Source organism: Entelurus aequoreus, linkage group LG10 (assembly GCF_033978785.1).
Source record: "Entelurus aequoreus isolate RoL-2023_Sb linkage group LG10, RoL_Eaeq_v1.1, whole genome shotgun sequence".
NCBI lineage: Eukaryota > Metazoa > Chordata > Actinopteri > Syngnathiformes > Syngnathidae > Entelurus > Entelurus aequoreus.
This window is the reverse complement of record NC_084740.1, coordinates 72,083,727-72,103,166: the sequence shown is the minus strand read 5'-3', so window position 1 is coordinate 72,103,166 and position 19,440 is coordinate 72,083,727. Positions and strand designations below refer to the sequence as shown.

The following is a 19,440-nucleotide window of genomic DNA, read 5'->3' as shown; positions in this document are numbered from 1 at the left end:
CAATTTATTGTGATTTATTTGTCGGGGGTCCAAATTCGAACATAGTGCAATGTTGCACAATGTCAACTTTGACCTCTGTTTTTTTTTTTTTTCCTCCAATAGCGCAAGAGAAATTTCTGGAAGCGTCGGCCCCGGAACGAGCATTCATATAGTAACATCCATCTTTTCACAGCCTGTGATGTAATATAACGACACATTGTCCACTTTTATGATAATAAAACAACAACTAGTGGTTGAATTGGGTTTATTTTCCATATAAACTCTACACGCACGGCATTTTTCAATGACCGCAAACACGTTATTCAGAGTTCCGGGCGTGCCGGCGAAGTACCCGGATGTGATAGGCCATGTGCACTTCCATCTGGACGGTCCTCGCTTCCACTCGTTATATCACCTCGTCTGCTCCGACGTGCCTCCTCTACTCGCCGCTCCAAGCCCTCCAAGTCGCAAGTAAGTACCTCCACACTATCCAGCATCTTTCACCAACATAATAACCTTTCTAACTACGCCGAATTACACTGAAGCGACGCGAAAAAGAGTAGAAAATGCGCTGCGACGTTCCGACTACTTTAGCCGAGCTAGCCGAACTTGCTAACATCCAGTACTGCACATGGACACTTTTCGAGGAAAATGCACTCCTAAAAGAGTTTTCTTAACTCTATTTATCGTCTCTAAATGAAACTTAATGCAATTGTCTAGCAAAACGTACGCGTCACAAATTAAATAGATTAGGGCTTATGCACTACTAAAAGGTTATTGTAGTCTGTTAGGCTAGTAAAGATGGGGAGGTCGTTCATTTTTTAGGCATTAACGCATTTAAAGAGGGAATGTGAGGACAATTTCAAGTCGGGAGACTCATAAAATATGTAGAACATATTTTTTCCCCCTAAAAGCCCATAATTCCTGGCAGCACCGTTGATGACCTTGTGAGGTCCCTTCAGAGAACACGTGTGGTGGCTGTAGGGCTGCAACTAACAACTAATTTGATAATCGATTAATCTGTCGATTATTACTTTGATTAATAATCGGATAAAAAAGACAAACTACATTTCTATTCTTTCCAGTATTTTATTGAGGGGAACAAACAGCATACTGGCACCATACTTATTTTGATTGTTTCTCAGCTGTTTGTACTTGTTGCAGTTTATAAATAAAGGTTTATTAAAAAAAATATTTAAAAAAAGTAGCCTCTGCGCATAGCATAGATCCAACGAATCGATGACTAAATTAATCGCCAACTATTTCTATAATCGATAAGTTGTGGCTGCTTAGTAGTGATGGGTTGATGAGGCGTCATGAAGCGTTTCGACACATTGCAAAACTGTATTGATACTGTGTCGGTACTGTGACAATAAATACTGACATCTGCTGGACATTAAAAATCCCTACAGGCAACCTATGGACCGACTCAACTGACACTGATTTTATGACCTAGTATATACAATAATATAAACCAATTCATTGTATTTAATTTAAGATTATTTCATATCTTCATTTAAATAAAAATATCTTTTTTTTAGATATAATCAATAAATAATGTGAACATGTATCATAACATGAAAATCTAAGAGAACGTGTTGTGAATGATTTTTTTTTTAAAAAATTTAAATGATAATAAATGATAAATGGGTTATACTTGTATAGCGCTTTTCTACCTTCAAGGTACTCAAAGCGCTTTGACAGTATTTCCACATTCACCCATTCACACACACATTCACACACTGATGGCGGGAGCTGCCATGCAAGGCGCTAACCAGCAGCCATCAGGAGCAAGGGTGAAGTGTCTTGCCAAAGGACACAACGGACGTGACTAGGCTGGTAGAAGGTGGAGATTGAACCCCAGTAACCAGCAACCCTCCGATTGCTGGCACGGCCACTCTACCAACTTCGCCACGCCGTTTACACATTTTTATTTAAAAAACCCAGTTTTTCCAACGTATTAAATTTTAGGCAATTTCTCCTCTTAGTTATTATTTCTCCGGCCGTAGAAAAGACCCGCTCACAGGGCACAGAGGAGGCGTCAGTGCGACACAGTTCACGTATCAGTCACGTGACCGAAACAGCTCATGATTGGTCACGTGACTTTCTAAAAGCGGTACGCGCACCGATACAGAGTTTTGCTCTATGACCTCGACGCATGCGCCGATGCATCAGTGTTGCCGGACCCGTCACTAATGGACACTTTTCAAAGAAAATGCACACCTAAAATAGTTTTCTTAACGCGGGTAGAGCCTATATCGTCTCTAAATGAAACGTAATGCAATTGTCTAGCAAAACGTACGCGTCACAAACTAAATAGATTAGGGGTTATGCACTACAAAAAGGTTATTGTAGTCCGTTAGTAAAGATGGGGAGTTCGTTCATTTTTTAGGCATTAACGCATTTAAAGAGGGAATGTGGGGACAATTTCAAGTCGGGAGATTAATAAAATATGTCAAATGTAAAATATGTAGAACATTTTTTTTTCCTAAAGGCCCATAATTCCTGGCAGCACCTGATAGTAAAAGTACATGACCTTGTGAGGTCCCTTCAGAGAACACGTGTGGTGGCTGCTTAGCATATCATCTTTAGTGCACAAGCCTGCTCGTTCACTAATTCATTAATAATAAAACACATCTTCAGGGTTTAATTAAACACGATGTAGCCTTTAAATATGTTTTTATTAGGGCTGTCAAATTGTTGTGTTTTAAAATCACATCTTGGAATTTAGGCAGCACGGTGGGAGAGGGGTTAGTGCCTCACAATACAAAGGTCCTGAGTAGTCCTGGGTTCAATCCTGGGCTCGGGATCTTTCTGTGTGGAGTTTGCATGTCCTCCCCGCGACTGCGTGGGTTCCCTCCGGGTACATGCGCATTTGGATAGGTTGATTGGCAACACTGCATTGGCCCTAGTGTGTGAATGTGAGTGTGAATGTTGTCTGTCTATCTGTGTTGACCCTGTGAGGAGGTGGCGACTTGTCCAGGGTGTACCCCGCCTTCCGCCCGATTGAGATTGAGATAGGCTCCAGCGACCCCGAAGGGAATAAGCGGTAGAAAATGGATGGATGGATGGATTTTGGAATTTAGATGAATCATGATTAATTTACTTGCTTTCATAATTAAAATGTGCTTATTTATGTATTTGTATACACATGTAATTTTATTGTCAAAATGTCTTCCGGAAATGTTTTTCAACATTTTACTTAAATGCATGTCAGTTATCTGCACAAAACTTGGTAACAGTTTTATCCAAAGTTCTTTCAGGCTGAATTTAGGGGCGAAATTTGCCAGTGGTCAAAGTCTCCTCACTCTTTTTTGATCATTGACTGTATAGCTGTTAAAGTAAAAAAATAAAAATATAAAAACCTTGTACTGTCTAAATAAATTGCGTGATTAAACCAGGGAAGTAATTTATTCATTATGGCCTTGGGGAAAGGATGCACATACAGTACAGGCCAAAAGTTTGGACACACCTTCTCATTCAATGTGTTTTCTTTATTTTCATGACTATTTACATTGTAGATTGTCACCGAAGGCATCAAAACTATGAATGAACACATGTGGAGTTATGTACTTAACAAAAAAAGGTGAAGTAACTGAAAATATGTTTTATATTCTAGTTTCTTCAAAATAGCCACCCTTTGCTCGGATTACTGCTCTGTACACTCTTGGCATTCTCTCGATGAGCTTCAAGAGGTAGTCACCCGAAATGGTTTTCACTTCACAGGTGTCATAGTTTTGATGCCTTCAGTGACAATCTACAATGTAAATAGTCCTATAAATAAAGAATACAGATTTAAATGAGAAGGTGTGTCCAAACGTTTGGCCTGTACTGTACATGAAAACTGAAAGTTAAATTTAAAAAAGAAAAGATCTCTAATTCCCCAAAATGTTTTTTTGTCTGACTGCCAGCACAATATTGGAAATGTCCCTGTCATGTGGCTGTGAAAGTCACATGAAAGGAGATTAGGCAAATAAACACTTAAAAGGGATAATTAGGGCTTGGATTTGAAAGGGTTACAGTTGTGATCATTTACTTTAAAGTGTAGGTTCCTTTTGATGGTCCTGCTGTTGGAACATGTTCAATATTTATATATAACCATGCAGTTTAAACCTTGTCAAATGATAATCTTTGTGTTATTCACAAAGATTATTAAAGCATAGGTCAGGCTGATTACAAAAATAAAGGGACTCATAAAAACTGAAGAAAAATAAATGTACATACAATTACACAGTGCGAAACAACATTTTAACTCAATAATATATATGTAAAGTGTCAGTAAAATTTAAGTGCAAATGAAAATACAGCTTCACCAATTAAGTCATATTTTTGCGCTAAAGAACGTCTATGACCATGGCTCCAGACTTCTTCTGTTTGGGATTGTCATTACTGCCACAAGTGGTGGACAAGTGTATTACTTATATTTTTGGGCAGCCCTATGGTTAAGAAACACTGTTCTGAAGACTGAATTATGCTCCTGCGTAGATGCGCACGTTTGCTCGCCCCTCCCTCTCCAAAGCATCCTGCGTAGCTTGACATGCACCTCCGGAAAAAATCGTACAGCACACCTTTGCTCATATGTCATTTCCTCTGGTTTCATAACAACATTTGCAATATAAGTGGCAATTGTCACGCATCAATTACTACCAGTTCCAGTAACACTCACCTTTTTTTTAAATTATCATTGTTTGCTGTCGACGAAGGTAGCTCAGTTAATTCACTGGAAAATACCGCCCCTAGTGTCTTGGTGGAGTATTGCATGCCCTTCGTTCAACCACGCTATTAGAGGACAAACATTAGTTGGAAGTCCTTAAAGATAACCAACACATTTGGTTCAAGCAATGGATTCTCTTGCAAGTAATTAATGATGGCCGCCACGTTGCACAGTAGAAATAATTAGAACTAGTATAAATAATCCACAAAGTCAGGGTAATTGCAGTAATGTATAAAAAAGAACAGAGCATTGCATTTCAAGTGTGAGCGCAGGCTAGGAAAATAAGAATTGTGCCCAACTAAGGACAAATGGTCAAGTGTAAGTACTTATTTTAGAGGTGTCATGCCATCAGTGGCTACTTGGTCACCCACCTGACCTGTGTGGGATGGACAAATGGCCTTGGAGAATGATTGTTTAGTTGTACTTTGCCCCCAATGGTGACACTGTTTCCATCCCCCTCCCCTTTCTTTCTCTCCGCAGCCATGTTTCGTCTACCCACAGTCATGAAGCAAGTGAGGCCAGTGTGCAGGGCGCTGGCTCCTCACCTGACGCGCGCCTACGCCAAAGACGTTAAGTTTGGAGCCGACGCCCGCGCCCTCATGCTGCAGGGCGTCGACCTGCTGGCCGACACCGTCGCCGTCACCATGGGCCCCAAGGTAGAGTCTGCTGGTCAAAAGGTTTTCCCATATGAAATCATGTAAAATGGTCTGTTGCAGGGTCGAATTGTACTCTTTGTAAACCGTTACCCTATTTTTTTTACTAGAAGGCACTTTTAAAATCCTTTAATTTCATCAAAAATGGACAGTGTGCCTTATAACGCGTTGCACCTAATGTACGGAATAATTCCGGGTGTCCTTACCGACCTTGAAGCAAATGTATTTGATACATGGTATAATACGTGTGACCAGTAGATGGCAGTCACACTTAAAAGATACTTGTGAACTGCAGGCTGATGCCGGTTTAATGAATGATGCTAGCAAGTACCCGTAAGGAAGCAATACCAAAACATTACACACAGGGCTGAAGAATCTGTCAAAATGGTTTTAGTCGGACTTTGGTAAGCTATGAAGTCGCACTGTTAATCTTAAAACCCATAAACAATGACTCATGTTAAAGAAATCACTCTTTTTTTACATTAATGGGAACACGAGTGTAAAAAAAATAAATAAAAAGTCAATTACTGTAAAACATAGAGCAACAAAATAAGCAGGGCGGGGTTGTACAGCGCCGATAAACCAAGTAACATTTTGCCGTTCTTCACGGTCTAAAAACTGTAAATTAAAAGAAAGTTCACTGCTGCTACAATCAAGTTGATATCTTTAATCGTAACTATTAGTAGCGTTAGCTAAACAAATGTTTAGTGTTATTTTACTGTCATGCAAGTGTATGGGGTGTAACCATAAACTGTATTAATGACAACTTCTTGATGGTTAGTATTAGTTTTAAATCAAATGATAAAAAAGCTTGATTGATAAATGCACGTTGATAAATTCTGACTAGCACGCCAGCTTAAATGCTAATATGAAAACAGATATTTACGTCTTTCCTTATTAAGAAACAACATACCCCAATCTAAACTTAAAAAAACATTACCGTCTGATAGGACTACAACGATTAGTTGACATTGTCGATAATGAAATTTGTTGCCGTAAATTATATTTGTCAATAGTTGTGACGTCACGACGCCCGTTTTTCCGGTTGGAAGTGGGTCACTTGCAAAAACGGCAGTGTCAACATGTAAAGTTTGAGGATATTTCCTCTTTTTTTTGTTAAAAACATGGTACAAAACATGGTTAAACAATACAAACTTGCTCATTTTACAAAGCGGACCCTGTTTTTAAGGCAGTTCATCTGTGATACGCGAGAAATTAAAGCAGAGGCATGTCTGGCGTCTGGAGGGCGAATGCGGTCTCAACCTCGGTAAGAGTGTTAGCTTCTACTTTGCTAGCTCGCTAACAAGAGTGAGAGGAAGTTGTGTTCAAAGACTGCTGAAATTAGGACAAAACGGCGCTTGCCAAATACTCATCAGTGAAGCATGTTTAACAAACAGTAGGATTTATAACAATTAGAACGTTTTGTGTCCTCCTACAGAAACCATATTAAAACAAAAAATTTCCCTCATTTTTTCCATTTTAACACATTTTTTAAAAAGCTCCAGGGAGCCACTAGTGCGGCGCTAAAGAGCCTTTGCCGACCCCCGACCTAAGCATTCATTAAAAACAAGAGGTTTTATTCAACAAATGTATATATGTTTAAAATGAGTCCAAATTCACAGGTTTTGTTGTTGATGCTAAATATGTGCATTATAAATCACATGAAGTGAGTACATCAATTGAAGAAAATAGAAGGGGCACAAACTTTATGGCAGCACAGAAATATGCTGAAATATTTGGTATCCCCTACTAACTTTTTTGTAATTAACAAAATGAGTCCAAATGTACACATTTAGCTGTAAATGATACTAAAAGTGTACATAATAAACCACATGAAGTTACTACATAATTTGAGGGAAATAGAAGGGGGACACATTTAATGGCAGCACAGAAATATGCTGAAATATTACATATCCCCTACTATTTTTTTGTCATTAATAAAATAAGTCAGAATTCACAAGTTTTGTACAATGCCAAGTCTGTACATATAATCCACATGATGTTAGTACATAGGTTGAGGAAAATAAACCTAAGTGGGACATATTTTCTGGCATAAAATGTGTTTTTTTTTTAAACATGTAATTGAGTCTACCCTGTAGTGTTTGTTCCCATTATCTATCCATCCATCCATTTTCTACTATTATATTGGTGTTATTTTATAATCTATCAGAAGATGAAATAAATAATAACCAAATAACAGGATGTTATTAATGTAATTTCCATAAAATAGGGAGACTGGTCAACCACTCTGCAGCATGACACGTATACAATAGAGAAGCAGCGATGTGAATACAAGTACAACACGTCATGTACGGATGATCAAAAGCATTTATTTGGGTCGGAATGTCACACCAACATTTTTGACAATCAAAGCATGATTGTAAGAATGTTGTATCATTGACATCGCTAATAACACAAAAGTGCTGCCGCTGTCTGAACAAGGCACAGAGCTCTGCCCCTATGCGCGCTCCTTTAGCAGGGGACACTAAATATTTCAGGGATACAGAATTTCGCACGACACCAGCAAATATAAACAAAACAAAACACTGGCGGTAAGCGATAATCGATAATAAAAAATAAAAAAAAAGGGAAGGAAGCAAACCGGAGTTCAGGGTCGGTAAAAAAAAAAAAAATCCGGACTCCATAAAATGCGAGTCCTTTTTGATTTCAATGTGTAAAAAGACACAAAGTGCTTTAACGCCAACACTGAGTGTCCATCATTTAGATATAATTTTAAGGTCCTTGGCTGCCGTTATCGACTCATTCTGCTACAGAAGGGCGTGGACTAGGGATGTCCCGATCCGATATTTGGATCGGATCGGCCGCCGATATTTGCCAAAAAATGCGTATCGGCAAGGCATGGGAAAATGCCGATCCAGATCCAGTTTTTTAAAAGAGGCCGGTCCGTGTTTTCCAACGCACCGATTTAAATAACACATTCCACTTTTCTGCTGCTCCCTAATTTCCGTTCCGCATTTTCCGGCACACCTTCAGCACATACACAGGTCTGTGTCCTAACCGTTAAGACGGCCTTGTGAATTTAAAGTTACCGGTAAAAATGTCAGCTGTCTCTGTGCGATATAGAAAATGACTATATTGTGATATTCGAGTATACATTCTCACACAGTTGCTTTTAGCTGCTGGCATTACACTACAGGCTCTTCCCACTCCTTCCTGTGTCTCCTTCTCACAGACAGACAAGCGCACCTACTACATACGTCACATACTGTCACGTCATACGTATACGCCCTCTCCCAGCAGAGAGGTAGCAGCATGGCTAAAGTTAGCTGTTATGCAAGCGCAGCCGTGTGAGCGGTAATAATGAAGGAAGAATTAATTCCCCCCAAAAACAGCAGGGGGTCCATTGTCTGGCGGTGGTTTGGCTTCAAGTGGAAATATGTCGAACAGACAACCGTAATTTGTCAAGTGTGGGGCAAAAGCGTTGCTATAAAAAGTAGCATTACTGCTAATATGTAGCATCATTTGAAAAGTCCCCTGCTAGAAAATAACGCGTGCTTGAAACTCAGCACGTCAACATCTCCATTGTGTATTATTCAAACTCACCTAATTCAGCTGGCTAGTTGTTATCAAGAGTACTAAAACCCTTTTCAACATGAATCTGACAAATAAGTAGGCTAAATAACTTTAAACTTTAATACATGCTCGGATAAGGCCAGTATTGGTATCGGATCGGAAGTGCAAAAACATCAGTATCGGCTCGGAAGTGCAAAAACCTGGATCGGGACATCCCTAGCGTGGACTAGCAGTGTTACGCTACAAATGCTTCACAAAATTAGCTAGCTACACGTTCTCATGTTTAATTTCTTCAATGAATATCATCCAGTTCTTCTCAGCCCTGTCCTTCACACTCACTTTCTCAAAAACAAATTTATGTCGATCTCTCGCTATAAGCTAACGTTAGCGAGCAAGACCGGATGTTTTGTCTGGAGTTCACTGTGACACTAAAGACTGGGATTTTGTAAATCCAATTTTGCTTGCAACTTAATGAGCCGAAAGACTGCTTTTATCTCAAAACACTCATACGTTGAGGTACCATTGTTTCTCCTAAGAGTTTTTCCATCCATGGCAGTATCGCGATACTGTGTCATGAATCACTATGCGAGTCTGTGGTTATTTGAGCCTCACCTGTGCGTCAACGTCCATCCCAGGGCCGCACGGTCATCATCGAGCAGAGCTGGGGCAGCCCCAAGGTGACCAAGGACGGCGTGACGGTGGCCAAGAGTATTGAGCTGAAGGATAAATACAAGAACATCGGCGCCAAGCTGGTGCAGGACGTGGCCAACAACACCAACGAGGAGGCGGGTGACGGCACCACCACCGCCACCGTGCTGGCCCGCGCCATCGCCAAGGAGGGCTTTGACACCATCAGCAAGGGCGCCAACCCCGTGGAGATCCGCCGCGGCGTCATGATGGCGGTGGAGCACATCTGTAACGAGCTCAAGCGCCTCTCCAAGCCCGTCACCACGCCCGAGGAGATCGCTCAGGTCAGCATTTGCAAAGAAAAACTGTCCAGTTAGAAACATCTCTCACAAACCAACTGTGTGTTTAGGTCGCTACCATCTCCGCTAACGGCGACATCGAGATCGGAAACATCATATCCAACGCCATGAAGAGAGTTGGCCGCAAAGGAGTCATCACTGTCAAGGTTAGTATCCCTGTCTTAAAGACATTTGACCACATGGTTAAAAAAAAATTTAAAAAAAGATTTTTAATACAGAGGAATGTTCTGAACTCCTGTTTCCATGCAAGTTGTAATTTCCTGTGTAACAAGTCATTTGTGTCATTTAATGATTTGGCATGCATGAGAAAGTGGGAGGAAGAACGTAGCTCTCTTCGACCTCATGGTGGTTTATTAGCAAATATGTTTGCACAACGCAGCTGCCACAGAACCAATAATGGAATTACAGTAAAGAGCAAACTGCTGAACCAGCATAATTAGGGCTGATGAGTTCAAAGCGCAGGCTGAGGATGATACAACTGCTTGTGATACCTGAAATGCACGTATTTGTTGAAGTAATAAATACATTTAGGAGGTTGCCTACAGCCACAAATGGTAACTGAAATTGGAAGAGTTAATTGAAAGATGAGTTATCTGATTAGGGTTTTCTCCATACAGTTTTGTCACTTAAGCTGCGATATTAATTTTGTAGCTTCGAGTGTTGGCCGATACCGATTTTGATCCCATGTGTCAGCACAACTAATACAGGCATTTATTATTCTGTAGTGTAGAATGTTAGAACATTGATCAAGTGAAATTAGTCCGAACAATGAAAAACACTAACTTATTTATTATTAACAGTCTGGAATGGACAAATGCTGTCTTTAAGTTGAAGTAGTGTTGCTTTTTGGTGCCACCTAGTGGCCACAATAATCAGTTAAGCTCAAAACGCAGTAAGTCGAATAGTGCGGACACATTTGTTACTAGATACTTTCTAATACGCTTCTGCCTTGAAGACTTTGTGTCTAAGTAATATGCAACTATAATTGTTGTTTATATTGACCAATGGTCTGTTTTACATGGCAATATTGTTCAATTAAGGACACTTGAATACTTATGTCTAGCTTGTGTGCTATTGTGTGCTTGGCTGTTGTGTGGCTGCTGGCTCCTGTTTCCTTTTTGTAAATGACTTGTGACTAAAGTAGAAAAATATACTTAGCTTGTGTGCTTATCAGAATCCTCTTTATTGGACAAGTATGATTAAAAGTAGAGATGTCCGATAATATCGGACTGCCGATATCATCGGCCGATAAATGCTTTAAAATGTAATATCGGAAATTATCGGTATCTGTTTCAAAAAAGTAACATTTATGACTTTTTAAAACGCCGCTGTATGGAGTGGTACACGGACGGACGTAGGGAGAAGTACAGAGCTCCAATAAACCTTAAAGGCACTGCCTTTGCATGCCGGTCCAATCACATAATATCTACGGCATTTCACACACACGAGTGAATGCAAAGCATTGTTGGTCAACAGCCATACAGGTCACACTGAGGGTGGCCGTATAAACAACTTTAACACTGTTACAAATATGCGCCACACTGTGAACCCACACCAAACAAGAATGACAAACACATTTCGAGAGGACACTGCACCGTAACACAACAGAACAAATACCCAGAACCCCTTGCAGCACTAACTCTTCCGGGACGCTACAATATTCCCCACCCCCATCCCTGCCCACCTCAACTTCCTCATGCTCTCTCAGGAGAGCATGCCCCAAATTCCAAGCTGCTGTTTTGAGGCATGTTAAAAAAAAATGCACTTTGTGACTTCAATAATAAATATGGCAGTGCGATGTTGGCATTTTTTTTCCATAACTTGAGTTGATTTATTTTGGAAAATTCTTGTTACATTGTTTAATGCATCCAGCGGGGTATCACAACAAAATTAGGCATAATAATGTGTTAATTCCACCACTGTATATATCTGTATCGGTTGATATCGGAATTGGTAATTAAGAGTTGGACAATATCGGATATCGGCAAAAAAGCCATTATCGGACATCTCTAATTAAAGGTCAAGGAATTTGACTTGGTAAACAAAGGAAATGGCAACAACTACGAGTTTCTCCTGGCGGCCATCTTGGAATGAAAACGAGGGAAAAATTAAAGGACATAAAAGATGCAACCAGCTGCCACTTCAGAGGGGCTATTTCTACATACAGCTACAAAAGTAAAACAAGGAATAACCAAAAAATCAGCAATAAATTGCCATTCTTAGGGTGATTCATTCAATCGATTCATAATTTTCAAAAAATAAGATGTATAGCTTTTTTATAGGGATGTCCGATAATGGCGATTTGCCGATATTCCGATATTGTCCAACTCTTTAATTACCGATACCGATATATACAGTCGTGGAATTAACACATTATTATGCCTAATTTCGACAACCAGGTATGGTGAAGATAAGGTCCTTTTTTTTTTTAAATTAATAAAATAAATAAACTAAAAACATTTTCTTGAATAAAAAAGAAAGTAAAACCATATAAAAACAGTTACAAGAAACTAGTAATTAATGAAAATGAGTAAAATTAACTGTTAAAGGTTAGTACTATTAGTGGACCAGCAGCACGCACAATCATGTGTGCTTACGGACTGTATCCCTTGCAGACTGTATTGATATATATTTATATATAATGTAGGAACCAGAATATTAATAACAGAAAGAAACAACCCTTTTGTGTGAATGAGGAGGGAGGGTTTTTGGGTTGGTGCACTAATTAAAAGTGTATCTGGTGTTTTTTATATTGATTTAATAAAATTAAAAAAATACGATACCGATAATTTCCGATATTACATTTTAAAGCATTTATCGGCCGATATCGGCAGGCTGATATTATCGGACATCTCTACTTTTTTTATAATTTTATTTGTAAAAATATATTTTCAGGCCATCTCCTTGCAACGGGAGGGAGCTTTTGTAATCTGTAACCTGTTTTGAAAAAGTGTATTAATAATGATTATACCAAATACATTGCAAGAATCTGTGTGACTGGAGTTGAATCGATATGGAATCGTCACCCTAGGAATCGGAGGGAATTGTTAGGTGCCCAAAGATCCACAGCCCTAATATTTGGAGGACGTGTAGATGTTAACTTAAACACGCTGCTTGTATCGGACAGTTTGCATGATGCTGATATCAAATATCCATATTGGATATTCTGACGATGTTCATATTTTGCTCTTCCAGGATGGCAAAACTCTCCATGATGAGCTGGAGGTGATTGAGGGCATGAAGTTTGACCGTGGTTACATCTCGCCGTACTTCATCAACACCGCCAAGGGTGAGAACTCCCCCTCACTCTAGAAAGCAACTTCCTGCCTGGCGTTTGAACGTACCATTTCCTCCTCCAGGTCAGAAGTGTGAGTTCCAGGACGCTTACCTGCTGCTCAGCGAGAAGAAGATCTCCAGCGTGCAGAGCATCGTTCCCGCCCTTGAGATCGCCAACCAGCACCGCAAGCCTCTGGTCATCGTGGCGGAGGACGTGGACGGCGAGGCCCTCAGCACCTTGGTTCTCAACAGGTGTGGTCGGTCACAACACCTGCGCCGCCAGACTCATTGCTGAAATGTGGGGTGTTTTTTTTACCTGCAGGCTGAAGGTGGGACTGCAGGTGGTTGCTGTCAAAGCTCCTGGCTTCGGAGACAACAGGAAGAACCAGCTGAAGGACATGGCCATCGCCACCGGGGGCACTGTAGGTCCTCTTCCCCCCCTAGACGTGAAGTGCCAGCAGTGCACCCATACCTGTCTGCTCCTCAGGTGTTTGGGGACGACTCGGTGGGTCTAGCACTGGAAGACATCCAGGCGCACGACTTCGGCAAAGTGGGCGAGGTGCAGATCACCAAAGACGACACGCTGCTGCTGAAGGGCGGCGGCAAGCCGGCCGAGCTGGAGAGGCGGGCGAGCGAGATCGTGGAGCAGCTGGAGAGCACCACCAGCGACTACGAGAAGGAGAAGCTCAACGAGCGGCTGGCTAAGCTGTCTGACGGCGTGGCCGTGCTCAAGGTGTGCGCGCGCGCGGCAGCCTCGATGTCACAAACATGGCGCTGAATGTCGATTCGTCCGTCAGGTCGGAGGGACGAGCGACGTGGAGGTGAACGAGAAGAAGGACCGCGTAACCGACGCCCTGAACGCCACTCGAGCCGCCGTGGAAGAAGGCATCGTGCCAGGTGGCGGCTGCGCTCTGCTGCGCTGCATCCCCTCCTTGGACAGCCTCAAGGTTGCCAACGACGACCAGAAAATTGGTTTGTACTTAGCTCACTTTTTTGTATGTCAATTTATTTGCTATTACCGTATTTTTCGGACTATAAGTCGCAGTTTTTTTTCATAGTTTGGCCGGGGGTGCGACTTATACTCAGGAGCAACTTATGTGTGAAATTATTAACACATTAGCGTAAAATATCAAATAATATTATTTAGCTCATTCACGTAAGAGACTAGACGTATAAGATTTCATGGGATTTAGCAATTAGGAGTGACAGATTGTTTGGTAAACGTATAGCATGTTCTATATGTTATAGTTATTTGAATGACTCTTACCATAATATGTTACGTTAACATACCAGGCACGTTCTCAGTTGGTTATTTATGCCTCATATAACGTACACTTATTCAGCCTGTTGTTCACTATTCTTTATTTATTTTAAATTGCCTTTCAAATGTCTATTCTTGGTGTTGGCTTTTATCAAATACATTTCCCCAAAAAATGCGACTTATACTCCAGTGCGACTTGTGTTTTTTTCCTTCTTTATTCGGCCGGTGCGACCTATACTCCGAAAAATGCGGTAGTCTGCTAGCGTTTATTTTCGCCTCTGTTTTTGAAAAGCACAATTAAGTTATGTACATATTCTTTAAGAGCAGCCCATACCTCATTTTTTAACACAACCATTACCCTTTTTTTATTACAATGCTAGCTTTTGTGCTAATTTTGCATGTATACATCTCAGCATTACATTTTGTCGACGAATAATGTCGGTTAGCATGCTAACATTGGTACTCTAGCTTTGTTTAGCTAATTTTGTAGCTATACACCTCCAGTACACTTATTCAGCCTGTTGTTCACTATTCTTTATTTATTTTAAATTGCCTTTCAAATGTCTATTCTTGGTGTTGGCTTTTATCAAATACATTTCCCCAAAAAATGCGACTTATACTCCAGTGCGACTTGTGTTTTTTTCCTTCTTTATTCGGCCGGTGCGACCTATACTCCGAAAAATGCGGTAGTCTGCTAGCGTTTATTTTCGCCTCTGTTTTTGAAAAGCACAATTAAGTTATGTACATATTCTTTAAGAGCAGCCCATACCTCATTTTTTAACACAACCATTACCCTTTTTTTATTACAATGCTAGCTTTTGTGCTAATTTTGCATGTATACATCTCAGCATTACATTTTGTCGACGAATAATGTCGGTTAGCATGCTAACATTGGTACTCTAGCTTTGTTTAGCTAATTTTGTAGCTATACACCTCCAGTCATATTTTGGTACTTAATGCAGGCTAGCGTTTTAAACACATTACGTTAGTTAGCATTTTAGGATGCTAACATTAGCATGCTAGATGTTTTTTTAGTATATTAAGCAGCTATAGACTTAGACTTAGACAAACTTTAATGATCCACAAGGGAAATTGTTCAACACAGTAGCTCAGTTACAATGATGGAAAGGACAATGCAGGTATAAATAGACTAATATAGCTATAAAAAAAAAATCTAACATATATACGAATATATACATAATATGTGTACAGAGTAATTTATATACAGATATATTATATTATGTCTATAACATATATACAATATAAACCAATGACCATGTACAATATTACAGTATATACAGTCTATATGACAGCAACAGCATAAAATAGAGAGTAGGTCCAGCAGGAAATAGAAAATAGACATTATAAACAAAGAGAAGTAGTTAACATGTCAGGTGTCAGGTAATAGGCAGATGTCATCTATTGCTGTATGGCGAGTGATTATACAGCTGGATGGAGTGTGGAATGAAGGAGTTCTTGAATCGCACAGTGCGGGAAGGAAGTTGAAGGAGCCTGTTGGAGTATGAACTCCGTTGTCCCTTAATTGTCTGGTGGAGTGGATGGGCAGGATTGTCTATGATGGCCAGCAGTTTGTCCAGTGACCTCCTGTCCTTCACTGACACAAACGCCTCCAATTGCGTGCCAATAGTTTGGCCGGCTCACCGGATCAGATTATCAATCCGGTTTGAGTACACACCTCAGTGTTATATATTTTGGTATTTTACTAATGTTAACTGTAAGCATGTTGGCATGCTAGCTTTTTTTGCTAATTTTGCAGGTGTACACCTCAGTGTCAAATATTTAGGTATTTGAGTAATGCTAACTGTAAGCATGTTGGCATAAAGCTGTTAGCATGCTAGCTTTTTTGCTAATTTGTAGTTACCGTATTTTTCGGAGTATAAGTCGCATCGGAGTATAAGTCGCACCGGCCGAATAAAGAAGGAAAAAAACTAGGGATGTCATTTATCGGCCGATAATATCGGCAGGCTGATATTATCGGCCGATAAATGCGTTAAAATGTAATATCGGAAATTATCGGTATCGGTTTTTTTATTATCGGTATCGGGGGTTTTTTGGGTTTTTTTTTATTAAATCAACATAAAAAACACAAGATACACTTACAATTAATGCACCAACCCAAAAAAACTCCCTCCTCATTCACACAAAAGGGTTGTTTATTTCTGTTATTAATATTCTGGTTCCTACATTATATATCAATACAGTCTGCAAGGGATACTGTCCGTAAGCACACATGATTGTGCGTGCTGCTGGTCCACTAATAGTACTAACCTTTAACAGTTAATGTTACTAATTTTCATTAATTACTAGTTTCTATGTAACTGTTTTTATATTGTTTTACTTTCTTTTTTATTCAAGAAAATGTTTTTAATTTATTTATCTTATTTTATTTTATAATTTTTTTTAAAAAGGACCTTATCTTCACCATACCTGGTTGTCCAAATTAGACATAATAATGTGTTAATTCCACGACTGTATATATCGGTTGATATTAGGGATGTCCGATAATGGCTTTTTGCCGATATTCCGATATTGTCCAACTCTTTAATTACCGATACTGATATCAACCGATACCGATATCAACCGATATATGCAGTCGTGGAATTAACACATTATTATGCCTAATTTGGACAACCATGTATGGTGAAGATAAGGTCCTTTTTAAAACAATTAGTAAAATAAGATAAATTAATTAAAAACATTTTCTTGAATAAAAAAGAAAGTAAAACAATATAAAAACAGTTACATAGAAACTAGTAATTAATGAAAATGAGTAACATTAACTGTTAAAGGTTAGTACTATTAGTGGAGCAGCAGCACGCACAATCATGTGTGCTTACGGACTGTATCCCTTGCAGACTGTATTGATATTTATTGATATATAATGTAGGAACCAGAATATTAATAACAGAAATAAACAACCCTTTTGTGGGAATGAGTGAGGGAGGTTTTTTGGGTTGGTGCATTAATTGTAAGTGTATCTTGTGTTTTTTATGTTGATTTAATTTAAAAAAAAAACGATACAGATAATTTCCGATATTACATTTTAACGCATTTATCGGCCGATAATATCTGCAGGCCGATATTATCGGACATCCCTAGTTGATATCGGTATCGGTTGATATCGGTATCGGTAATTAAAGAGTTGGACAATATCGGAATATCGGATATCGGCAAAAAGCCATTATCGGACATCCCTAAAAAAAACATATAAGTCGCAGTGGAGTATAAGTCGCATTTTTTGGGGAAATGTATTTGATAAAAGCCAACACCAAGAATAGACATTTGAAAGGCAATTTAAAATAAATAAAGAATAGTGAACAACAGGCTGAATAAGTGTACGTTATATGAGGCATAAATAACCAACTGAGAACGTGCCTGGTATGTTAACGTAACATATTATGGTAAGAGTCATTCAAATAACTATAACATATAGAACATGCTATACGTTTACCAAACAATCTGTCACTCCTAATCGCTAAATCCCATGAAATCTTATACGTCTAGTCTCTTATGTGAATGACATCAATAATATTATTTGACGTTTTACGCTAATGCGTTAATAATTTCACACATAATTCGCTCCTGAGTATAAGTCGCACCCCGGGCCAAACTATGAAAAAAACTGCGACTTATAGTCCGAAAAATACGGTACTAGTTATTTTAAAAAATAAATAAAAAAGTCTATATAATGCACTGGTTTTAAAGGCTAAAACTACTAAAATGTAAAGTTGGACGCCTCTGTTTTAGATTTTTCCAGCAAACATAAGTGTGCCCCCTGCTGGTTGTAACCAAGTAGTGCAATGTTAGATTAAGCAGAACCTAAGTGTTCTTTTCACCCACTCGCCTTTCAGGCGTGGACATCATCCGACGGGCGCTCCGCATCCCCGCCATGACCATCGCCAAGAACGCCGGCGTGGAGGGCTCCCTGGTGGTGGAGAAGATCCTGCAGGGCCCCCCTGAGGTGGGCTACGACGCCATGCTGGGCGAGTACGTCAACATGGTGGAGAAGGGCATCATCGACCCCACCAAGGTACCACCTCGTCTACTCTGATCACGCGGAAGTGTCGCCTGTCACGTGACTGACGAGGTGCCCGCTCACAGGTGGTGAGGACGGCGCTGCTGGACGCGGCGGGCGTGGCCTCCCTGCTGTCCACCGCCGAGGCCGTGGTCACGGAGATCCCCAAGGAGGAGAAGGAGATGCCCGGAGGCGGCATGGGAGGCATGGGTGGCATGGGCGGCATGGGCGGGGGCATGGGCTTCTAGAAGGCCCGCCTCCCTCCACTGTACAGACTTGAAAAGGACAGAGCGGTGCCTGCACTGACCTCTGACTCCTCAAACTCACTGACCAACCGCCAGGATGTCGGCCATTCTTCCCCCGCCACGCGTCAGAGGAGAACGTCTTGTCCCAACTTCACCGCTTTTTCCCCTGCAGGATCAACCGGGAGAACGTTTACAGTGACGGCGCCCTCTGCTGGTCAGTCTAACTATTACACCCACATGAGCAGCTGGAACCAGTGAAGTAATCATGTCAAACACCCGTCAGTTAGTTCTGCTTCCATCACCTTCCTGCAGGGGAAAAACTTCCCATCTTTGAAAAGACCTAACAACAAAAATGGGTGTGAAGTCAGGAATGTTGCATTTGTCTTTAATTTAGTTTTGTTTTTTATATATATATGTTTATCATGATTCTGTCCTGCTGATGGTGCAGGTTTAGGCGCATTTGATTTAATTAAACCATTTTCCAAATGATTCTTGTCGCTGCTTGTATGCCTAAAATGTAGATGAGGACGAGAGATGTCACCTGCTTTTGAAAAGGAACTTTTTGACTGAGCTTTCAGTTGTTGAATTCATTCTAATGATTCTGCCGAGTGTTAAGTTCCAAGCTCTCGGATACATTGGAGGGTAAGGACTTCATGCATTGAGCAATACACAAGTCTGCAGCCAGGTGGCAGTAGTGCTCAAGCTGTGTTTAAATGTAAGAAGTCAGTGGTTGTCAAACGTTTTAACACTATTAAA

The 19,440-nt window shown here is 40.3% G+C and overlaps 1 protein-coding gene across 1 annotated transcript; it reads left to right on the top strand.

Annotated features, from left to right (window-relative positions):
• The first annotated feature begins 284 nt into the window (after positions 1-284).
• On the top strand, positions 285-19,173 carry hspd1 (heat shock 60 protein 1). The gene is made up of 11 exons (XM_062061615.1): positions 285-450; positions 5,174-5,349; positions 9,516-9,851; positions 9,917-10,012; positions 13,062-13,155; positions 13,226-13,394; positions 13,465-13,564; positions 13,630-13,875; positions 13,940-14,114; positions 18,276-18,454; positions 18,526-19,173. Exons 1-11 carry the CDS (start codon positions 348-350, stop codon positions 18,685-18,687), a joined length of 1,836 nt encoding a protein of 611 aa, XP_061917599.1. The 5' UTR covers positions 285-347; the 3' UTR covers positions 18,688-19,173.
• The last annotated feature ends 267 nt before the right edge of the window (positions 19,174-19,440 follow it).

Excerpts from the sequence above, each read along its gene's own strand:
- hspd1 (XM_062061615.1), top strand. The coding sequence starts at position 348 with ATGTGCACTTCCATCTGGACGGTCCTCGCTTCCACTCGTTATATCACC. Across the intron at positions 9,852-9,916 it reads CGCCCGAGGAGATCGCTCAG|GTCGCTACCATCTCCGCTAA; the intron begins GTCAGCATTTGC and ends CTGTGTGTTTAG. Across the intron at positions 13,565-13,629 it reads CCATCGCCACCGGGGGCACT|GTGTTTGGGGACGACTCGGT; the intron begins GTAGGTCCTCTT and ends TCTGCTCCTCAG.